The following is a 20,267-nucleotide window of genomic DNA, read 5'->3' as shown; positions in this document are numbered from 1 at the left end:
AATAACCCTTTCTAGTTTCTTCTCTGAGGGCTATAGAAGTCTTCCTTATAAAAGGATGCTGACAGTAAATGCAAAGTGCTGTCGTAAACGTGTAGAAAGATGAACACACGTGAGTGAGAGAAAGTGTTAACATGTGGGGATCTGGGAGAGGAGAGAGACAACATGATATTTACGTGGTTTAAGTCAATTTATAAAGAAGTAAAAAAAAAACAAAAAGCATAAAAATGGCTTGTCAGTATAGAGTAAGGTATTCCTCTAAATGAAACCCCTGGGATGTGACTTATAATTCTTTCTGCTGTAACACGTGAAACAGGAAGTTTCTGTTCTTAAAGAATCAGTTAAAACGGCCTTGACGTGCTTGGTTAAAAGCTTGTTTCCATGGATGAAGGTTTGGCAAAGCTTTTTCAGTAACTCCTGTTCTACTTTCCAAGTCTCTGCCCATGTTTTTGCAGAGTCAAAGCAATTACCGTGATACCCACCAAGATCTATGAACGCAGGTTGTAGGTTGTTTTGATGAAGGTGGCTTTATATGCCGATGTTTGTTTATAATAATAGCTATACTGGCTTTCGTTTGCTGAAGTGTGTTAGGTGTTTCACTGATATTTTCTCAAACTTAAGGCCCAGGCTGATTTCTGCAGGTGGTCCCTCCAGATGTGCCAGCTTTGGCCCACCCCCTCCTATCAGGCACTGGCTCACTCCCCTTCCCCATTAGGGAAAGATGTGCCCCCAGTGCCACACCATGAGGTTGACTGAGAGTAACACAGGCTCTGCACGTGAAGCACCAGGCGGGCAGGCCATCAGCTTCCAGCGTTTGCTGCTGCTGCTCTAACTGGTTTCAGTTCTGCAAGATATTTACCCCAGCGCCCAGAAATGGGACTATACGCAATGCTGTCACTTCACTGCTGTATCTGCGGAACTTCTTTCTGATGAGTACTCCAGGTTTTATTTAAGTCACTTACAGAATACAACTAATGTTCTTGAAACACCTTCAGCTTCAGTGTTGTAACAAACATACAGCAAAAAGTACTCTATTACCTGAATTAACTGAAGTGTAGAAACCTAAGTAGGCTTAAATATGTCCGTTGGACTTTGGAATACACATGTTTAGATTTCAGTATTCATTGTTGGTAGGGAGAATTATATGTGGATTATGCTAGAGGACACAGATAAACTGTTCTGGGAGTATGCTTATTTGTGGCTAACCCAGAAAACAAATAACAGAAACATGACTCATGTTGCTATACATTGGTTTGTAAAATATTTATTTAAACTTTACATAAACAAATTTAATAAAAAAAATAAGACTATAAAAACTTCTGCTTAACATTTCTTGAAAAGCATTTAACCCTATTATTTGAGCACCATATTTACCTGGCACACAAGTAGGCACTTGAAGATTTACTGAACTAAATCATAAGAACAGTCTGCAATGCAGGACAAGCATGGGACTCAGAGCCAACCCAATAATCGGGTTGCCAGGAGAGGACTGTTGAGGAGACTGTGTCAATGCTTTGTCCCTTAGAATTTTATCTAGTTATTGGGAGAGTATACATTTTGAAATAAAAGTATTATGAAAATAATATGCTCAACCTTAAAAGGATGTTTTATCATTTAGAAGCTATTTCCGCATCATCATTAAATTTACCTGTATGCATGGTTTAATATGACTACTTTGATTCACAAACTGAATGAGAGAAACTAGATTAGGTCTCTGGGTGCAAATCTAGGGCGTTGTCTTAAGTGAGCTGGCTGAGGATTACCATGCTGAGCCCCTCTACTACCAAAAGCTCAAATAAAAAAATAAAATACCTGCAGCGTGTATCCAGGCTCGCACTGAAAGGACAGCACATCGTTCACCATGTAGCGGTCTCCTGTTTTGATGCTGTTGCTGGGAAGGGCTGGCTCTTGGCAAGCAGCAAGACCTACGGCTGGGGAAACGTAAAGAAAAACACTTACAAGCTATGTAAAATGAACAATATTCTTATCATTTGAATAGCGAAATAGCGTTTTCCTATTGCTCTCCTCCTATAGAAATGAACAAAAACTCTCTCTCTTGTTTGTCTACCAAGAAGACATTAACTTTCAATCAGTTTGAGCTAAATCTTAAATATTAATTAATTTCATTTCCACTGTGTAATGAAATTTCTTTAAAGAATAAAATTTGTTACTTCCACATTTAGTGTAAAACACTCCAATTCCAATGCATACACATTTTAAAAGGTCTTTAAGGAAACTGTTTCCTATTATATGCAAATCCCCATGATATGGCTCTCTTGCTTTTTGTTTTTCTAGCATACTTAGCAGTCTTTTTGAAAAATTTTAAGTGTGAATCTGGGAATTCTATCCTTCTGGAAAAACATAATATGAGAACAAATATTTTATATTCAATCTCTCTCTCTCTCTCTTTCTCATTTAAAGACAACAACAAAAAAATTCTCATGAACAGTTTGTTCTTTAGGTAAAAAGGACCAATATTTACAGACCCTAAAGCTGTAATCAGGCACTTTCCTAGATGGAATTGCCTTTAGTTAAGACACTAACAAAAATTTAAAAAATGCATCATATAATATTGGAATTCAGCTTAGAATATCAGATGAATGAATGCCAAGGACCATTTAACATTGATACTTATTTGTATAAACCCTTATCATATGAATAATCAAAATATGTAGCTGTGGTATTTTATAGAATCAAAAATGTATTTGAAATTTTGCTAAAGATTTGGTGATTGCTAATAATCTTCCATGATTCTAGTACATCTTTTTCTCACATCCCAAGTTACTAAGCACTAATAAGTTATCCAGGGTGAGAAATGGGAGAGAAGGACTTCTTCAGAGCAGACCAGCTTAAAATCCTTCACATGCTCTTGGACTGAGACTTTGGTTCTTGTTCTTTTCATTAACATGAAGGAACTAATCAGATTAACTAACTGACTGGGACTCTGAGTAATGGGGCGGGGCTGGGGGAGGGGAAGATTGTTCTTCCAGGACATGAAGGCTGGTCTATGCAGCCACACAATTGTGGGTCCCAGTGCACAATGAGGACGCATGCTGCCTGCCCTGCCCTCAGGACTGGGTCCACACCTGTGGGCACCCACTGCAGCTGGCACATCTCTTCTGCTAGTGTGCATGCTTCACTGTCCCCATCAGATTTCGAGGTCAGAGATGAAATTATTAAGAATTTCCAGATGGGCAACAGCATGCATGGGATGCCTCTGAGAGCAGGAGCTGGTGTCACTCCACATGGTGCCAACTCACGAGGCAGCCTTGGGGTCTCGACAGGCAGCGCTTGGAGAAATCAAGGGACAGGCAGTCCCTTGGAGCAAGGGACGAAGACAGTACTGTTTGCCAGTCGCTCTCCTGGCTGCATCACGTTGCTCTAATCCTCACAAGAACCTTAATGTAGACTCCGGTGTCTGACATTAAGGTCAAGGCAGAGCAAAGTGAGATGGGCAGGCCAAGGTTCCCAGGTGCAGGTGTGCAGACCCACCTGCCCACCTGGGTGAGGTAACAGTCAGTTTCCTCCACTGCCCTGCTTTTCAAAGTATGGTAAGTGTGGGAGCCTGTAAGAGATGCACACTTTGGGTATCTCAGAACTATTGGACCAGAATCTGCCTGTTAACACCATCCCTGGTGATTCTTATGCATTAAAGTTTGAGAATCACCAGTTTGCCTCACTTTACCCTGGAACCTGAGAAGATGAAACAGAGAGAAGAGTCTTTATTTCTCATCATCAGTGAGATTGTTCATTTGAGAACATGATGCTATAGAAATTACACTGGATAGGCACCACTGTATATAAACAGGATAATTTCAAGCATGAAACACATGGATTCTGTCTGGGATGAGCAGGTGTGAGGTGTAGCATAATGTTTTTATAAGCTGAAATTGATTTTCCTTAAATGTCTATACACTAAAAACTATAAAACACCATATGCATTAAGTGACGATATTTTTTATTCCTAGTACAGAATTTTAAGCCATTTGGGGTTTTTCATCGATGATAAAATTGCTAAATATGGACAAATACCATCACTTACACCTTTAACTTTTTTTATTGATATAAATCTAATTTATCTCCCTCTCCTTTATAACTTTAGAAAATAAACTGCAACTATATTTCAATTTCACCTTTTTTTCCCATCACAGATTGGCATGAACTCCTACTGTATATCATTTATTTTTTATTTGACCCTAAAAAAATACATTTAAAATACTTGTCCCATAAAATTTCAAACTACAATTTAGAATTCTAAAAAGATAAAGATACTTTATGATTTTGAAACACATGATAAACATGCATTTTTTGTCCAATATTTAGAGCAGGATAAGCAGGACCTTTGTAAATATAGTTAAAATAAGTTCGAACATTTTGTTTTTCAACTTATCACTGTCCTCATTTCAACTGGCATTGTGTATGGTTTTCAAACTTCAGAATTCAAAACAAATATGTTGTTCTAGCTGGACAGCTTAAAACAATAATGAATATAATAATCAAAGAAAGAGGAAAGCAGACCAAATGGAGAGATCAATAGAGTTGGATTATTTGGCAGCTGCAAAGAGGTCGAAGGACAGATATGTAGAAACATGAGCATTAGGTACATGACAGGTCATCGTAAACACTATAGGGAATATATCGGCTACTCCTTCATTTTGAAACGAAAAAATTTGTCGAGTATATTGTTCATTGTAACCAATTAAAGAACCAGTCCTTTGCATAAGCACACCCTAAGACAGAAGTGTTGTTCACAATCTCTGTAAACCCATAATCCAAAAATTGTATTAAAGGTCAGACAATGTGCTGGAAAACAGGTGAAGAAAGAAATCACAACTTCACATAGGGAGACCTGATGGGAGGATGACAATAGATGAAGTAAATGTCAAATGTCATCATCACATAGATCTAAACCTACATGTGTCATCCTGTACACTCAGACTTCTATACAACATTGTTCAATGTCCATACATCTTCCTGACATCAAAGAGTAGCTGTAAAGAAAGCCCCTTTAATTAAGAAAAAGTATCCAAAGAAAAGAAACTACTTTTTTATTCATTGTCTAAGAAGTTTAGTGTATATGGAGCTAAAAATATTTTCTCTTACCTGTCAACTGTTGGCTGATTCAGTCCACATAAAAAATGCTATTCTATTCCTTCGATTTAATAGATCATAAGGTCTCATTAAAGCATAGGGATTGTGTGTCCAGTGTCAAGAGAAGCAATCTCATGAATTTGGGGGGCAGTAGAATTTTTAAATGTGATTGAAGTTATTATTAGTTTAAAACAGATTGTTATAACTTTAAGATGTTTTATGTAATTGCAGTTGTAACCACAATGAAAACATTTATTTAATACAAAGAGAAGTTATGTCACTACAAAAAAATCAATGAGACAAAAAAAAATGGAGTAAGAGGAAAATAGAGACAAAAATGCTAAAAGACATACAGAAAACAAAGACACAGATTGGCAGAATGGATTAAAAAAAAGTTCCAGGCATTTGCTATCTACCATTTACTCATTTTAGATCTAAGTACACACATAGTCTAAAAGTGAAAGGATTGAAAAAGATATTTCATGCAAAAAGGAACCTAAAGACATCAGGGATGGCCATACTTAGAATAGATGTTAAAACAAAAATTGTCACAAGAGACAAAGAAGGACATTATATATATAATAATAAAAGGGTCAATTCACCAAGGAGATATAACAATAATAAATATATATGCACCTGACACTGGAACTGCCAAATAAGTGAAGCAAACACTGACAGACCTGAAGGGAGAAATAGACACAAACACAAGAACAGTATGAACCTTCAATATTCCACTTTCAGTTATGGATAGAACAGCCAGATAGAAGATAAGGGACAGAAGACTTGAACAACACTAAAGCCCATTTAGACCTAAGAGATATATACAGAATACTCCACCCAAAAAAGCAGAACACATATTCTTCTCTGGTGTACATGGAACATTCTCCAAGATAGGCCACATGTTAGGCCACAAAACACGTCTAAACAAATTTTAAAAAACTGAAATCACACAGAGTATTTTCATCAATCACTTTAAAATGAAACAAGAAATCAATAGCAGAGGGAAAAAAGGAAAATCCACAAGTAGATGGAAATTAAAGAACTCAATCTTAAACTCAACCAACAGGTCAAGGAACAAATCACAAGAGAATTTAGCAAATATCTGGAGACATGAAAACAAAAACGCAACATATAAAAACTTACAGGATGCAGTAAAAGCAGTACTAAAAGGGAAGTTTATAGCTGTTAATGCTTACATTATAGAAGAAAAATGATCTCAAATAAACAACCTAACTTTATACCTCAAGGAACTAGAAAAAGAACAAACTAAACCAAAAGTTAGCATAAGGAAGAAAATAATAAAGATTAGAGGAGAAGTCAATAAAATAGAGACTATGAAACAATGGAAAACATCAACAAGACCACAACTATTTTTTTTAAATATCAACAAAATCAACAAACCCTTAGATAGACTGAGAAAAAAGTTTTAAAAGATTCAAATAATTAAATTTAGAAATTAAAGGCATTTTAAAAAACTATGAACACTTATACACCAATGAAATGGATAACCTAGAAGAAATAGATAAATCCCAAGAAATATACAACCTACCAAGTATCATGAAGAAATAACAATTCCGAACAGACCTATCATTAGTAAGGATGCCCAAACCCATTGGCCTTCTTACTTCGTCCTTGTCCACACTCTGCATCCATCAGCAGACCTGTCAGTTCTACCTACCATGTGCATCTCACATCCTCGTTTCTCCTGCATTCCACCTCCTCTAAGCCACAGAACTGAGCTTCCTCTGAGCCTGTTGACAACTGCAACACCTGTTTATCTGATGAGGATACCCCTTCTCTTGTCACTGTCCAAGTGGGTCTCTACTCAACAACCTAATTGATCTGGTTGAAGGATAAATCAGATGACGTTACTTCCCTGATGGAAACTGTTCAATGTCTTCCAACTGTTCTCAGGATAAAATCCTGGGCTACAAGGTGGGGAACATTCTCTCTCTGGCTCACTCTTTCAATTTTGCTTCCTGCCTCTCTTCTGACTGTCCACAAGGTTCCCTCTAGTCTAGACATTTTTTTTTTTTGGCTTCATGAGTACAATAGGTGCCTTTCTACCTAGGGTACCCCTTGATAGTTTCCTTTGACTACAATGCATTTCCCTTAAGTCTTTTTGTGGTTGAATAATGTCCATTGTTTCATCCTTCCTTCAATAAATATTGTCAATGAAAAACAGAGCTCCACAGTTACTTTGCACCTCAGAATACTGCTTATTTGCTTCAAGGTGCTTAAAACAATCTATAACCATCATGGTGTTTCCTTATATATTATGTCCCCACCACTAGAACATAAATTCTGCATAAGCAGAGACCATGTATGGTTGTCTTATCATGATTCTGTCTATGGAGGCTAGAGGCTAGAGTAGGCATATAACAGATGCTCCAATAAATGGGGATGAATGCAGCGACATCCACAATTTAGTTTCGGGGGACAGGGATGAGGGGGCAATCATCACCAAGAGGAGATGAGTCTCAAATGAGTTACAAGGGTGGATGCACCAGGTGACAACTGATAATTTGAAACCAAACTCCTTTTCATGTGGGCAACTCTCTGAGTAATGGGCAGAGTGAGTAGCAGCAGAATTTCTTTAATGATTGACGATCCTCTCAAGCAGCAACCAGAGACTAGCTGATAAATACAGAGTTAATGTTGGGACCCACCTCTTAAATCAGTGGCAGGGACAGTAGGTGATGGTCCGAAGAGTTTAGGATTAAGCGTCAGTTCTGTACACTCCACCCTTCCCAGTCCCAAATCCATTAATGCCTGAAATTCCAAAGACTATCAAAGGACAACAGGAAAACTGTATTCCAATCCCTTTATTTTAGAAGACAGTCAGCTAAAGAACCCAGGGATTAAGTAGTTTATATTGCACCTTTCACTTAAATTTAATACTTGTTAAAATGCCAAAACATCACTGTTAGGAGAAAAGTTTTAATCAGTTACCAGTTTTTTGTGTGTATTACATTCAACCCCAGATAAATCTGGGGTTCTCTTGTTACCCACCAAACAAAGTTCTGTTACTACTGAATGCCCAGAACAGTCTTGTAAGACAGACTTCACATTACTAGAAGGGTCTCTGGAACATTCTGTGATGTTAGGTAGAAGTCAAGATATACAAGACTTTAAACTCTTCCATGGTCCTTGGTGCAATCAGAACTTGGTATGAAATGAGGAAGACATGAATTACCAATTGATGTTAATGAAAGCAATTTTAATAGGAGGTAGGAGTTGAAAGGGTCTCGGGAGATTCTTTGAAATAAAAGCACTTAGATAAATTTTACGGATCAACAAATGATTGATAATAGAGTTAAATACATGAAGATAACTTTATTACACCCCTGAATGGACACGGTTTACAGGATGCCCACTCTGGTGGAGGTACAGCGCTGTCTTCCGTGGATGCACAAGGTAAAATCTCCATAAATGCACCCAGGGGTATATGAGGTGTTATCTTATCCAACCTTTCACTTCCTGTGAGTTTTACTCATGCCCGCCATTCAAGTTGAGAAACCTTATTAGTATTATTAATATAGTATTAAAGTGTCATTAAAACATGCATTAATAATTTGCATGCATTTATAAGGATTACTGTAATTGTAGAAGGCTATTTCGAGCTGTCAGTATTCAACTATGATAACATCTCACTAAAAATGTGTAGTACTTTTCATTTCAAAAACTTAAGGCATTTTCCAGAATTTTAATCCTCATTACGTACTTCCTTCTGAGTGCCTGTTTTGAAATGAGTCCACAAAGGAAATGAAATGTAGTACTTATTTGATCACTGAAAACAAACAGAATGCAAGTATTTTAAAAGCACATCCATAATAAACATAGCTTTATAGTGATAATATTCTGTTGACCATCAGCTCAGACCCCTGCAGGAATTAATGCAGTTCACTATACTATGTTCTCACCATTATATCAAAAACTGACACGATTGTCATATAAGGTTCACTTCTGAATTTTCTAGAAAACCTTTTTTGAATACAACTTCAATTTTAAATTATAAGTACTTTTTAGAATACAGACAAGCAAGGAACTTATCTCTTTTCATTACTGCATTTTCTTTTTTCTAAAGATAATTAAATAAATTCTATTTCCTTTTTTCGCTTTTATTGCCAGAAATTTAAAGCTAAATTTACTGCTTAACAATACCAATTATTTTAATATAGGGGGCTAGGATATTTATATCTTTCTCTTTAGTTGCCTTTTAAATTTTTCTTTATTTTAATAATTTCTTTGTTGTATACTTATTTTTAAGTTGCACCAAATACTTGAAGAACGGACAGGTTATCTTTTTTCCTAATCTATTTCTTATTCACCTGAGTATTTATCATTTGAGTGAGATCTTATAAAATTCATGCTATATAATGCTATATAATATTATTTTTCATTATATACATAACTACAAATTAAATACATATGAGAAGGACTTAATCATGTAGAATAAGTTTTGTACTTGAAATACTACTACTATATTACAGTCAGCTCTAGGTCAAATAATATTTGAGAAAAAATTTAAGTCTGATAATAGTAGAATACTTTATATTTATTTTATAATAATCATTTTAACTAACGACAATTAATACACCGAACTTGCAAGCATGCTAAAATGTGAAAAAAATCTCCATTTGACCCTACCTTGTAAAGGATAAGCATTCATTTCAAACAATGAAAGAGTTACTATATTTACTTTTCTCTGAAATTTTTGTTTTTTCATAATAACTACAAATCACTAATTCAAACTCCTCTTTTTCAGAATAAATATATTGTAAATGTGTTACTGCAATATTATTGTCTTTTTATAAAAAAAAAATTATTGTCTCTTTCTCTCTCTTACATGAGGCTGTCATGGCCATAGCTTACATGTTTCAGGCTCTGACCCATCTGTATAATGTTCTGTACCAAAGGGCCAGAGTATTAGACATGGGAGAATGGCTTCCACATCAGACCATGTCCTCTGCTGAGCTACTGTTTAGAGTAGAAAGCTAACTTTCTGCTTTGTAGGACATCTAAAATTCGCACTGCACAGTAGCTTCTCTATTTCACTTGCCTTCCAGGGGTCAAATGTCATATCTCATAGACTCGAGAAATATTTTGTTAACTCCAATGGGTTTCCCAGTGGTGAGTGTGAGAGGAAAAAGGTCTCGAAAAAGACAGTGAAATAAAAAAAACTTTCATATATAGAATTATGTTGGTGCTGTTTGGACTCAGTGCCATATATCAGCATTAAATAGGCTTGAATAATTGCAGAAGCCTTTCACTTGAGGTCAAACACACTCATTGGGTTTATGACATTAATCTGGCATAGATGCCATTCGATTAGGTCTTACATGGTTCCCTGCAGACCCAGAAATTAAGTGTCTTCCAACACAGCAAGACAGAACTATGTGTAAGCTCAGGCACAGTACCAGTCTAATTTAATAAAGAAGGTTTTAGTCATGTAAAGTGTGACTATTAAACAAGCACCGCTGTGTGTAAAAATCGAGATAAGTAGTTTCTATTTCAAGCAACCTCTAAAGGAAGATTGTCTCAACTAGATGGGTTTATTCTGCTAATAATGTATTTGTAATGTAAATATATATTACATTTAATTCTATATAATTTATCTGTAAATATCTCTGAATTTGTTCACAGTTATGAAGAAACCTATGTCACTACTTTAAAGTTACGTGTACTAGATAGATAGATACTAGCTATAGACAGTTGGATAGATAATTTTGTTTAAAAACTGGACATTCAAGAAAAGTTTCTCCATGGTTAATCTAAATAAATAATTTTAGTATTCATCTAGCCTTGAACTAGAGCAATTTTAAAACCCATATAGAGACTTCCACTTCTACTTGGGATATAGAAATCTGTAAAATACAACCTCACTCCCACTTTAACAATGAGAAAAATCTGAACTATAAAATCATAACCTTTGTTGAACTCATCAGGGAGCTGAGGTTTCAGGTACCCAGGTGACATCAGTTCCAAAGGATTAGTGCCTTCAAGGAGAGGGAGGACACACAAACTGTCACTGTGACAGATCACAGGAGAGAAAGGACCAACTCACACATAGGGAATGACACATCAGCTAATGTTTTAGCAAGTGGCCAGTACCTGAGCATGGGTCTCCAGTAGCTCAGGGCCCCAGACAGAAGGGAGTCTGTCCTTCCTTCCACATGCCTCCATTGACTAATTAAGAGAGATACTGGGGACATGGTAGGAGCCTGGAGTGAGCCTCTTCCTTACCACCACCAAATATCAATGTTTCTGTGGAGAGGGGCATGACACCCGACGCACTTCCCGAACCCTTTCACTTTTAGGAAACTAAAGTGTTAAGCCACTGGGAGAGGAGCAGCAAAACCTGTTCCCTCCAGGGCACAGGGAAAGGGGCACTGCAGCTTGGAGAAAGGTGTACGGAAAAAGAAAGTCTACATGTGGGGTGTGGCAGGAAAGCCAGTATGAGCTTAAGATGCTACATCAGCACCAAGACCATGGTCTTCTAGCCCTAGGGGACACTCAGCAAACGCTCCTCAAAGGCCAACCACAGGTAGACCCTGACGACCTTGGGAGGGGGTCAAGAATGCTGAGAACACCCCACCCCACTCTGTGCAGACTCTCAAGGTTTGACTTAGGCTGGAAGAGAATCACAGAGCAACTCTGACTCCAGTGTAAGCTTAACACCAAGCGACAAGCAACAGCGTCTACTACTGGGGGAGATGCCACCTCTTTTGAAAAGGTGTTTAGGGAGGACTGACAGCTCAGAGTGGAGTAACGATGCTGAGAAAAAGCCCCCAATTAGGCACTTGGCAGTGCCAGCTCACCACTGAGGAATTTGATGCTCTGAAAGTAACCATAGCAACAACAGAACTCAAATCCAGTGTAACTCCTGACTCAACAGGCTAACAAAAGTGGTGCCCATTCCCAGGCACAAATATTAACCACAATCTCTATGGTTCTACTCGTGGTGTCCACCTTTAATAAAATATTCAAGAAATAACAACCCTTTGCCTAGAGATGACGTAAGTAACCAGACTCTGCATACTCATATAGTGGAACTATAAGACAGGGATATTAAATATAAAAAATATGTTAAAAGATCTAGTGGAAAAGATAGCATGCATGAAGAGATGGAGTAATTATTGATGAGAGACAATAATTATAAGAAAGAAGTGGAGGGCTTCTCTGGTGGTGCAGTGGTTGAGAGTCCGCCTGCCGATGCAGGGGACACGGGTTTGTGCCCCGGTCCGGGAGGATCCCCCATGCCGCGGAGCGGCTGGGCCCGTGAGCCATGGCCGCTGAGCCTGCACGTCCGGAGCCTGTGCTCCGCAACGGGAGAGGCCACAACAGTGAGAGGCCCGCATACCGCAAAAAGAAAACAAAAACAAAAAGAAAGAAAGAAGTGGAAATTCAAGGGGCAAAACACAGTATCAGAGATGAAGAATTATTTCAATAGACTCATTAGCAGACTTAACACAGCTGAGGACAGATTCAGAGAATCAAAGGTTAACAGCAGCTACATAAACTGGAACACAAAGAGAAAGTGTGAACAAAACAGAACTGAGGAACAAGAACTGTGATACAATATCAACAGGCCTAACACACATGTAATTAGAGTTCCAAAAGAAACAGGAAAAGAGAATTGGGGAAAAGAAATATTTGTAATGATAATGGTCAACAATTTTTCATAAATAATAAAAGACATCAAACCTTAGATCCAAGAATATAAGTTTACCCTGAACAGGATGAATATCAAGCGCATGCGCGTGCGCGCGCGCGCACACACACACACACACACACACAAATCCATCTAGACATACTATAGTCTACCTGATGAAAATAAAGAAAAATTCTTAAAGGAAGCCAGAGAACAGGGACAAATGCATAGCCATTAAGAAATACAGCTTACTTTTCATCACAAACTATGAAATAAGAAGACAATGAAGTGGCATTTTTAACATACTGAAAAGAACTTTCAACCCAGATTTCTACACCCAGCCGAAATACCTTTCAAAAATGACGGTAAAATGATGACTTTCAGAAAAACAAAATCTGGGAGAATTCTTTGTCTGCAGACCTGCACTAGAAGAAGAGTCAAAAGGAGTTCTTCAGACAGAAAAATTTTAGACAGAAACTTGGATTCACCCAAAGAAATAAAGAGCTCCAAAGATGCTAAAAACAGGTAAATATAAAATATTTAGTTTTCTTATTTTTATCCACTCTGAAAGATCAATATCTAAAGCAAAAACAGTAAAAATGTTTTGTGGGCTTTATAACATGTAAAAATAATATGTAAGACAATATTAACATAAAGGATGGAAAGAGGAAATTAGAAGTATATGCTTGTAAGTTTCAGTACCTATTAAGTGACATAATATTATTTGCAGGTAAGCTGTGTTATATTAAAGATGCATATTTTAAACTTGTCTAGGGAGACCATTAACATTTTTAAGAGTTTATCTAATAAGTCCATAGTGGAGATAAATTGGAGCAATAAAAAGACTCAGTTAAACCAAAAGCTGTCAGGAAAAGAGGGAAAAAATCAACAAGATACAAATAGGATCAGTACAAACACTCCAACAGGGCTCATGTGTTTACTCTTATTTGTCCTCCTCCCACCAAATTCCACTGAAATAAACTTGTTTATAAATATTTACATATACAATTGGCCTCTGTAACCATGGGTTCTGAATCTGTTGATTCAACCAACCATGGTTCAAAAATTTTTGAAAAAACACATTCCAGAAAGTTCCAAAAAGCAAAACTTGAATTTGACACAGGTTGGCAACAATTTACATAGTATTTCCTTTCTATTTACAATTATTTATGTAGCATTTTCATCATATTAGTTATTATAAGTAATCCAGAGATGATTTAAAGTATATGAGAGAATGTGCATAGGTTAGGTGTAAATGCGACAGCATTTCATTTAAGGAACCAGAGAACCTGTGGATTCTGGTATCCATGAGGGGAGACAGTGGCGGGGGGGGGGCGCTCCTGGAGCCAATGCCCCACGGATACTGAGGCAAGACTGTATATATTGCTTCATGTTGAATCCAAGAACAGTTACTGCCATATTGTTCCCCAGGAGCAGGTTCCATGCTATACACCTCAAGGTTAGATTTTGTATTTTCCAATATAAACCAACATCATCATTGTTCCCATATCTATAATTTAAAGTTCCCAGAAATTTAAAGTTTTCGTTTGGTTCTTTTTCTTCAGCTCGGAGCTCAGAGCAAGCGTGAAGCTTGTATTCTTCTGCTGCCTAACTCAAATTTCCAGTCAAGTCAAATAATATAAAAGCTGGCTAGATGGCTACAGGCTTGTATGAAGCATTCAAAGATGCTGGTCTTTTGACCTTTTAGCTGGATCGTATAAGATCACAGAGAATTTAGATCACACATACCACACCGGACCTCCTGGGAATCACTTTCGCTATCATTAATATTTTACAACTCATCCCTTCAGATAAAGTGTTTGTTTTTTGTTTGAGAAGTTCCTATCAGTGCTCGTTTGGAATTATGGACCGTTACAATTAACAGGGCCTAGCCTTCACCTCCATATGCGAAAACTCAGACTCCTCAGATGGAAGGAGGCGTGGACTTGCCATACAGCGCAGGTTTTAGGGCCAGAGCTGGATCTAGAACTGGATCTCCAAGACTGACTCCCAAGCTTCTTTATTTTCCACATGCCATTCAGCTACTAGTGACAGGTGGTGTCACCACCTGTAAAGAAGGGCAGTCTGTGTGCTCTTTCTGATTGGACAGTTGGGATATTTGGACAGGTGCTCAGTAAACTGCATTTGTGATGAAACACATCTATGTTTACCTGTGTTCATCCTGTAAGTCGTTAGCAGTCTGACTCTGACCTGGGCAGGCTGAACACATGCTAGGTTCTGTTCCTTCTCCTTTAAAAACTGAGCATACCTCAAAAATGGTGTTTTTTTGAGGACAAATGAGTAAGCACCCGTAACACATTTAGGGCAGGACCAGGCATAAACATGTGCTTGTTGTTGTTTTTACTATTATTACCTGGATATATATTGTAGCAAAAAGTCTGAATTTAGAGACATGTGGACTGGCAATACACATTTTAAGCTTGATGCAAAAATATGTTAACAGATTAAGAATATTAGATAATCTTTTGAAAACTTACTTCAACAGTCCTCCTGCTGTTCAGTGTTCACCTTAATAAGATTAATTCTACCAACATTTTTTATAGTCCAAATTTTAAACGGACACAAAGAATGAGAACAGAGAAATGACTGCCTCTAAGTACATGGAAGGTAATGCCATGACCCTCAGAATGCTGTCAGCGTCCGAAAACAACCACTCAGAAAAGAAAATCACGAATGAAAACGTAGCATTCCGTGTGGCCAAGTAAAAAATAAATACACTAAGTAATGAAACAAGGCCTTAAGATTCTTGAACAAGATTAATTTCAGTAAGAAATATGTTCGTCTCTCTTTTAATGAATTTTATCAGCTGAGAATAAAGTGAAATGTAGGTAATTACTATATTGTTGGAGCTGAAGTCTGTGTGAGTACACAGATAATTGTACACAGTAATTGTAGACTAATTATTTCACTAGCACCTCTTTCTATAAGGAGTGAGTGAAGAGCCAGAAGCCACAAGATAACTTTGAGAGGAAGAAGTAAGCACATTCATCAATGCTAACACTGCTAAAAATATTAGTGAATTTATTAACACGATCATAAATAAGGTTTATAGTTTCGTATCTACAGATGTTCACAAAATGTATCAAAGTAGCAGATTTTTCCAGACATATCCTACATAAATAGCATCCATAGTATCATTTTACGCTGTCACTAAAGTAGTCCTATTCAAATAAATTGGAATAAACTTGCATACAAATGCCTGTAATAAGTAGGGAAATTTAACTGGAATGCGAAACAGCCCTGTGGTTTGTGTCTGGTTCAGAATATTTATCATCAGCTGGAAACCTGGCCTTTCCAAAACATGCATGCATTTACATCCCAGCAAACTGTTTATTTCAATTCAAAGGATCACTTATTAAAGCTTATCCATGTATTTGCTTATTTGCAACTGCTTATTAAAGGAGATGAATATCAACATTAAGCATTTTTAGTGCTTGAAAACATGTCCTAAAATAAACTTTACTCTCATTGGAAATTCTTATTTCACTTTTACAAGGTTTACCTGCATAATCAAACGCCAAAGAAGATTTGTGAATTTGACCTTTGTCATCCCATTTATCAGACTATTAACTCAGTCTCACATCCATTTTTAAAAGGTTAGCATCTACTTTGCATTACCTTCTTCCAATTAAAATGAATAATACACCAAGGCAGGCACTAAAGTGGCAGCTCTTTGCTAGTCTGATTCTACCAGCCTCTAAGACTAGAAATAGAAAGGGCTTATGACCATAATCTATTTGGAAATTATGACTTTCTACATTTTTGGAAACTTACATGAATATTTGCTATCACTCACAAGAAAACTAGTAATATTACAAATGGTTATTTTGTACTTTTTTTTAACACAACCAACCTGAAAGCATAGTCGATGTTTTATCTAATTATTCCAGATGCTAAATTCTTCATTTCCCTATTGTCTTTCATAATATAATTATAATATATAATATAATAAAAATATAGTTCAATATAAGAATATATTATAATTATATATATTATATTATAAATATATTATAAATTATATTATAAATTTCTATATTATAAATATTATAATTGTCACAAAATTATATAACATAATAATAACATAGTTCATAGAGATCGGTTTTGTAACACCCAAGTTCGTGGAACTTCCAAACATAGCTTTAGAATAAAATTTCACTGTGTAATAAGGGCAGGGATCTATTTTCCCTTTAAGAAAATTACTCAATATCCCAGTGAAAGCCAGATGCAGAAACAGGTGACCTTACTTTTGTATTCCAGGTGGAAGCCAGCAGCTGCCACGCTGATATCCGACTGGAAATGCAGGTAGAGCTGATTGGATGTGCTGTTGAGCAGTGCTGGCACGGTGGTACCTGTGAGAAGTGATGCAGGTTGAGCTTTAACATCAGTGATGTGTTCACTCTTCGCATTATAAAATCAGTAAGAATATCATACTAAGTGATATATGTTAGAGAAAGACAAATGTTATAGGATATCACTTATATGTGAAATCTAAAATATAATACAAATGAATCTATTTACAAAACAGAAATAGACTCACAGGCATAGAAAACAAACTCATGGTTACCTAAGGGGAGAGGGAGGGAGGGAGGGAGGGAGGGATAAATTAAGAGTTTGGGATTAGTAGATGCACACCGCTGTATATAAAATAGATAAACACAAGGATTTACTGTAGAGCACAGGGAGTATATTCATTAACTTGTAATAACTTATAATTTTCAGATTATAATGAAAAATCATCTGAAAATATATACATATTTAACAGAATCACTTTGCTGCACACCTGAAACTAACACAATGTTGTAAGTCAACTATACTTCAAAAGAAGTCACTGAGGATATTTGTTTAGGTTTACAGATCCCTTTAACTTGTCTGATCGCCACATATTTAACCCAAGTATTGGCTTTGATGGTTATACTTTTAGCCACTCTCTTCTTCCAGGTCAAGTAAGAGATTCCACATTTTCTCTGCCCTCCTCAGGCAGATGTGACATCTCTTTATCATATCAGTGAAAACACACAAATTTTTATGCTTCACCATTCACTTGACTCTTCACATTGTTTTCTTTTATCAACATAACCATTTGCTTTTTTTTTTTTTACTTGTCACGAACAAAGAGGGGACAAAGTCTCAACACGCAAGTCATATGGAGGTTGGGGAAGCAGTTAGACTGTAGATCTGATGCAATATATTATCCAGAAGAGGTTGCTTTTGACTATATATTCTCTTCTCTATCCCTGTGTAACTCGTACTGAATAATCTTCTTTCTGAGATCTGCAAATGATTTCAATGAAACACACATGGAAAGGAAAATACAGGTTTATTTTACATAATGCCTCGTTTAATTAAAATGTTCTAACCTACCTGATAGCAGCTGACAAATCAGGAGATTTAGTGATGCTGAGGACCAGGGTGACAAAAAAGCCAGGGTACCCAAGGTGCCGAGGAAAAGCATGTGTTCATCAGCCAGAAGTGTAAAACATGTAGGCGGAATGTATTGTAATATGGGAAAACAATAGCTAGCTTAAATCCCTTTTTACCAAAAGGGTACATGCTTGATATTCTACTGTATTCAAATCATTCTCTGAATAAGTACACACTTCCTATATGTGAAGGAAATACCCATCACGTAAAACTCATCATGGTGCAGGCAAATTACTAGATGAAGATGATGCTAATGTACAAAGAAAGAAATAAAACTTTAAATAACAAAACAAGGAAATAAACTGATAATTATCCAAGACAGATGAAGAATGTTGCAAGGTTAATATCCTTTGTCACCCTTCACTCTCTGCTTAAATGATTCTAAGATCCTCCGACAGCTGTAATTAAACCAATGACTCCAGGTAAGGACTCCAGCCATCCGTCCCATCACTTGGCTGTCAAAGGCTCTTGGAAGATGATGTGAACACAACTCAACTCATAATCATCCCTGCAGAGCCTGGGTGACCTCCTGTGTCCCCACGTCCATCCACACTGTTAACACCTGCTGAAGTCCTCCCATCAGAGGCCCCCTCCCTCTCCGTGACCTGTGCTGCCCTACAGGCAGCTGTCAGACCCTAACGAGCCAGACTTCTCCATCCTTCTTGGTTTCACTCACTCCATCCCTCCATCTTGACCACCATCATCCCAGCACAAGCCACCAGTGCTATTAACCAGGATGAGGGGATAGTACCACAGTCCTAACTTGTTTCCTGAATCTACTGTTGTCTCAATCCAATTCATTCTCCACTCAGGAGTCGGAAAGCTCTTTTTAAGATGGACACATGATTATGTCATGTTACAGTTCTCCTAGATTCCTGGTCATCTTAGGATAAAATTTCAGCCTCCGTGATTTGACCTAAAGACCCTGCCTGATCTAACTACTACCTGCATTTCTAGCTGCTTCTCACTACTCTATTTCACAACTCATTTTCCTGTTCAAGGTGTTCCCATAATCGTAGTCTGGGATGCTCTTTCCCTCTCCTCTATCCATTTTGCCTTTCTTATTCCTACTCATTCAAAAATCTCCACTCTTCTCAAACTAAGTGTTTGCTGAATGATAAACATTTAGAAAATGTCTTCAGGGCTTCCCTGGTGGCGCAGTGGTTGAGAGTCCGCCTGCCGATGCAGCGGACACGGGTTCGTGCCCCGATCCGGGAAGATCCCACATGCCGCGGAGCGGCTGTGCCCGTGAGCCATGGCCGCTGAGCGTGCGCGTCCGGAGCCTGTGCTCCACAACGGGAGAGGCCACAACAGTGAGAGGCCCGCTTACCGCAAAAAAAAAAAAAAAGAAAATGTCTTCAGATTTAACCCCTTTGTTATCTGACCTTGGTTTGATGCATGAAGATAGATACATACATACATACATAGACTTTTTTAATTGCACAGTCATGGAGGGGGAAACATAAGCCTATTCCTGCAGGTCAGCAGACACATATAAAGAGAGATTATTCCTTGAAACTAATTAATAGCTAATGGAGTGCAGATAGGGAAATGTTGCAAAGTGGGGTGACCTCAAGACAAGAAGGAGACATCCACCCAAAACTCCAGTTTTAACCCATTTTTTTTCAAATTGTATGACATTTGCTGTCCTCTCACTCATGTATTATTTCTGTATATTTGGATAATGTCTGCAGAAAGAACAATGTTATCTAACCAGGTAAGTTTTAATTATAGCACCTGTACTACTTTCTGCCTGGTTTTACCTGTAACTTCAGATAATCAGTGTATTTAATAGCCTTCAGCCCCCAGTCAAGTCATTTCCACACACAGGTACTCAACACACACTTTTGACTTTTTGTTTATCTTCCCTAACTGTGTTACAGTGGAATCAGAAAAACTGCTTCCACTCCTGACTCTGACACAACTCAGTTCTGTCACTGAAAGCATTTGAATATGTTCTAATTCTGTAAAATAAAGATAACAGTACATCCCTTATATGTGAGTCATACATGTGCTGTGTGTGTGAAAGTGCTTTGTGGATTATCACGTCCCCTCTAAATGTTCTTGTTAATTGCAGCAAGTA

General features: G+C 37.3%; 1 protein-coding gene across 2 annotated transcripts in view; it reads right to left on the bottom strand.

The window, feature by feature from the left end:
- CSMD1 (CUB and Sushi multiple domains 1) overlaps positions 1–20,267 on the bottom strand; it is a 1,753,128-nt gene that overhangs the window by 156,408 nt on the left and 1,576,453 nt on the right. For both annotated transcript variants that reach the window (XM_060291350.1, XM_060291351.1), the window contains exons 37-38: positions 17,008–17,112; positions 1,810–1,928 (exon numbers count right to left, since the gene is read on the bottom strand). In XM_060291350.1, coding sequence (XP_060147333.1) covers positions 1,810–1,928; positions 17,008–17,112 — 224 coding nt within the window. The remainder of the gene's footprint in view (positions 1–1,809; positions 1,929–17,007; positions 17,113–20,267) is intronic.

The sequence above is a fragment of the Globicephala melas genome, chromosome 21, assembly GCF_963455315.2.
Source record: "Globicephala melas chromosome 21, mGloMel1.2, whole genome shotgun sequence".
Classification (NCBI taxonomy): Eukaryota; Metazoa; Chordata; class Mammalia; order Artiodactyla; family Delphinidae; genus Globicephala; species Globicephala melas.
The sequence above is the reverse complement of the archived record's forward strand: the minus strand, read 5'-3'. Positions and strand labels throughout refer to the sequence as shown.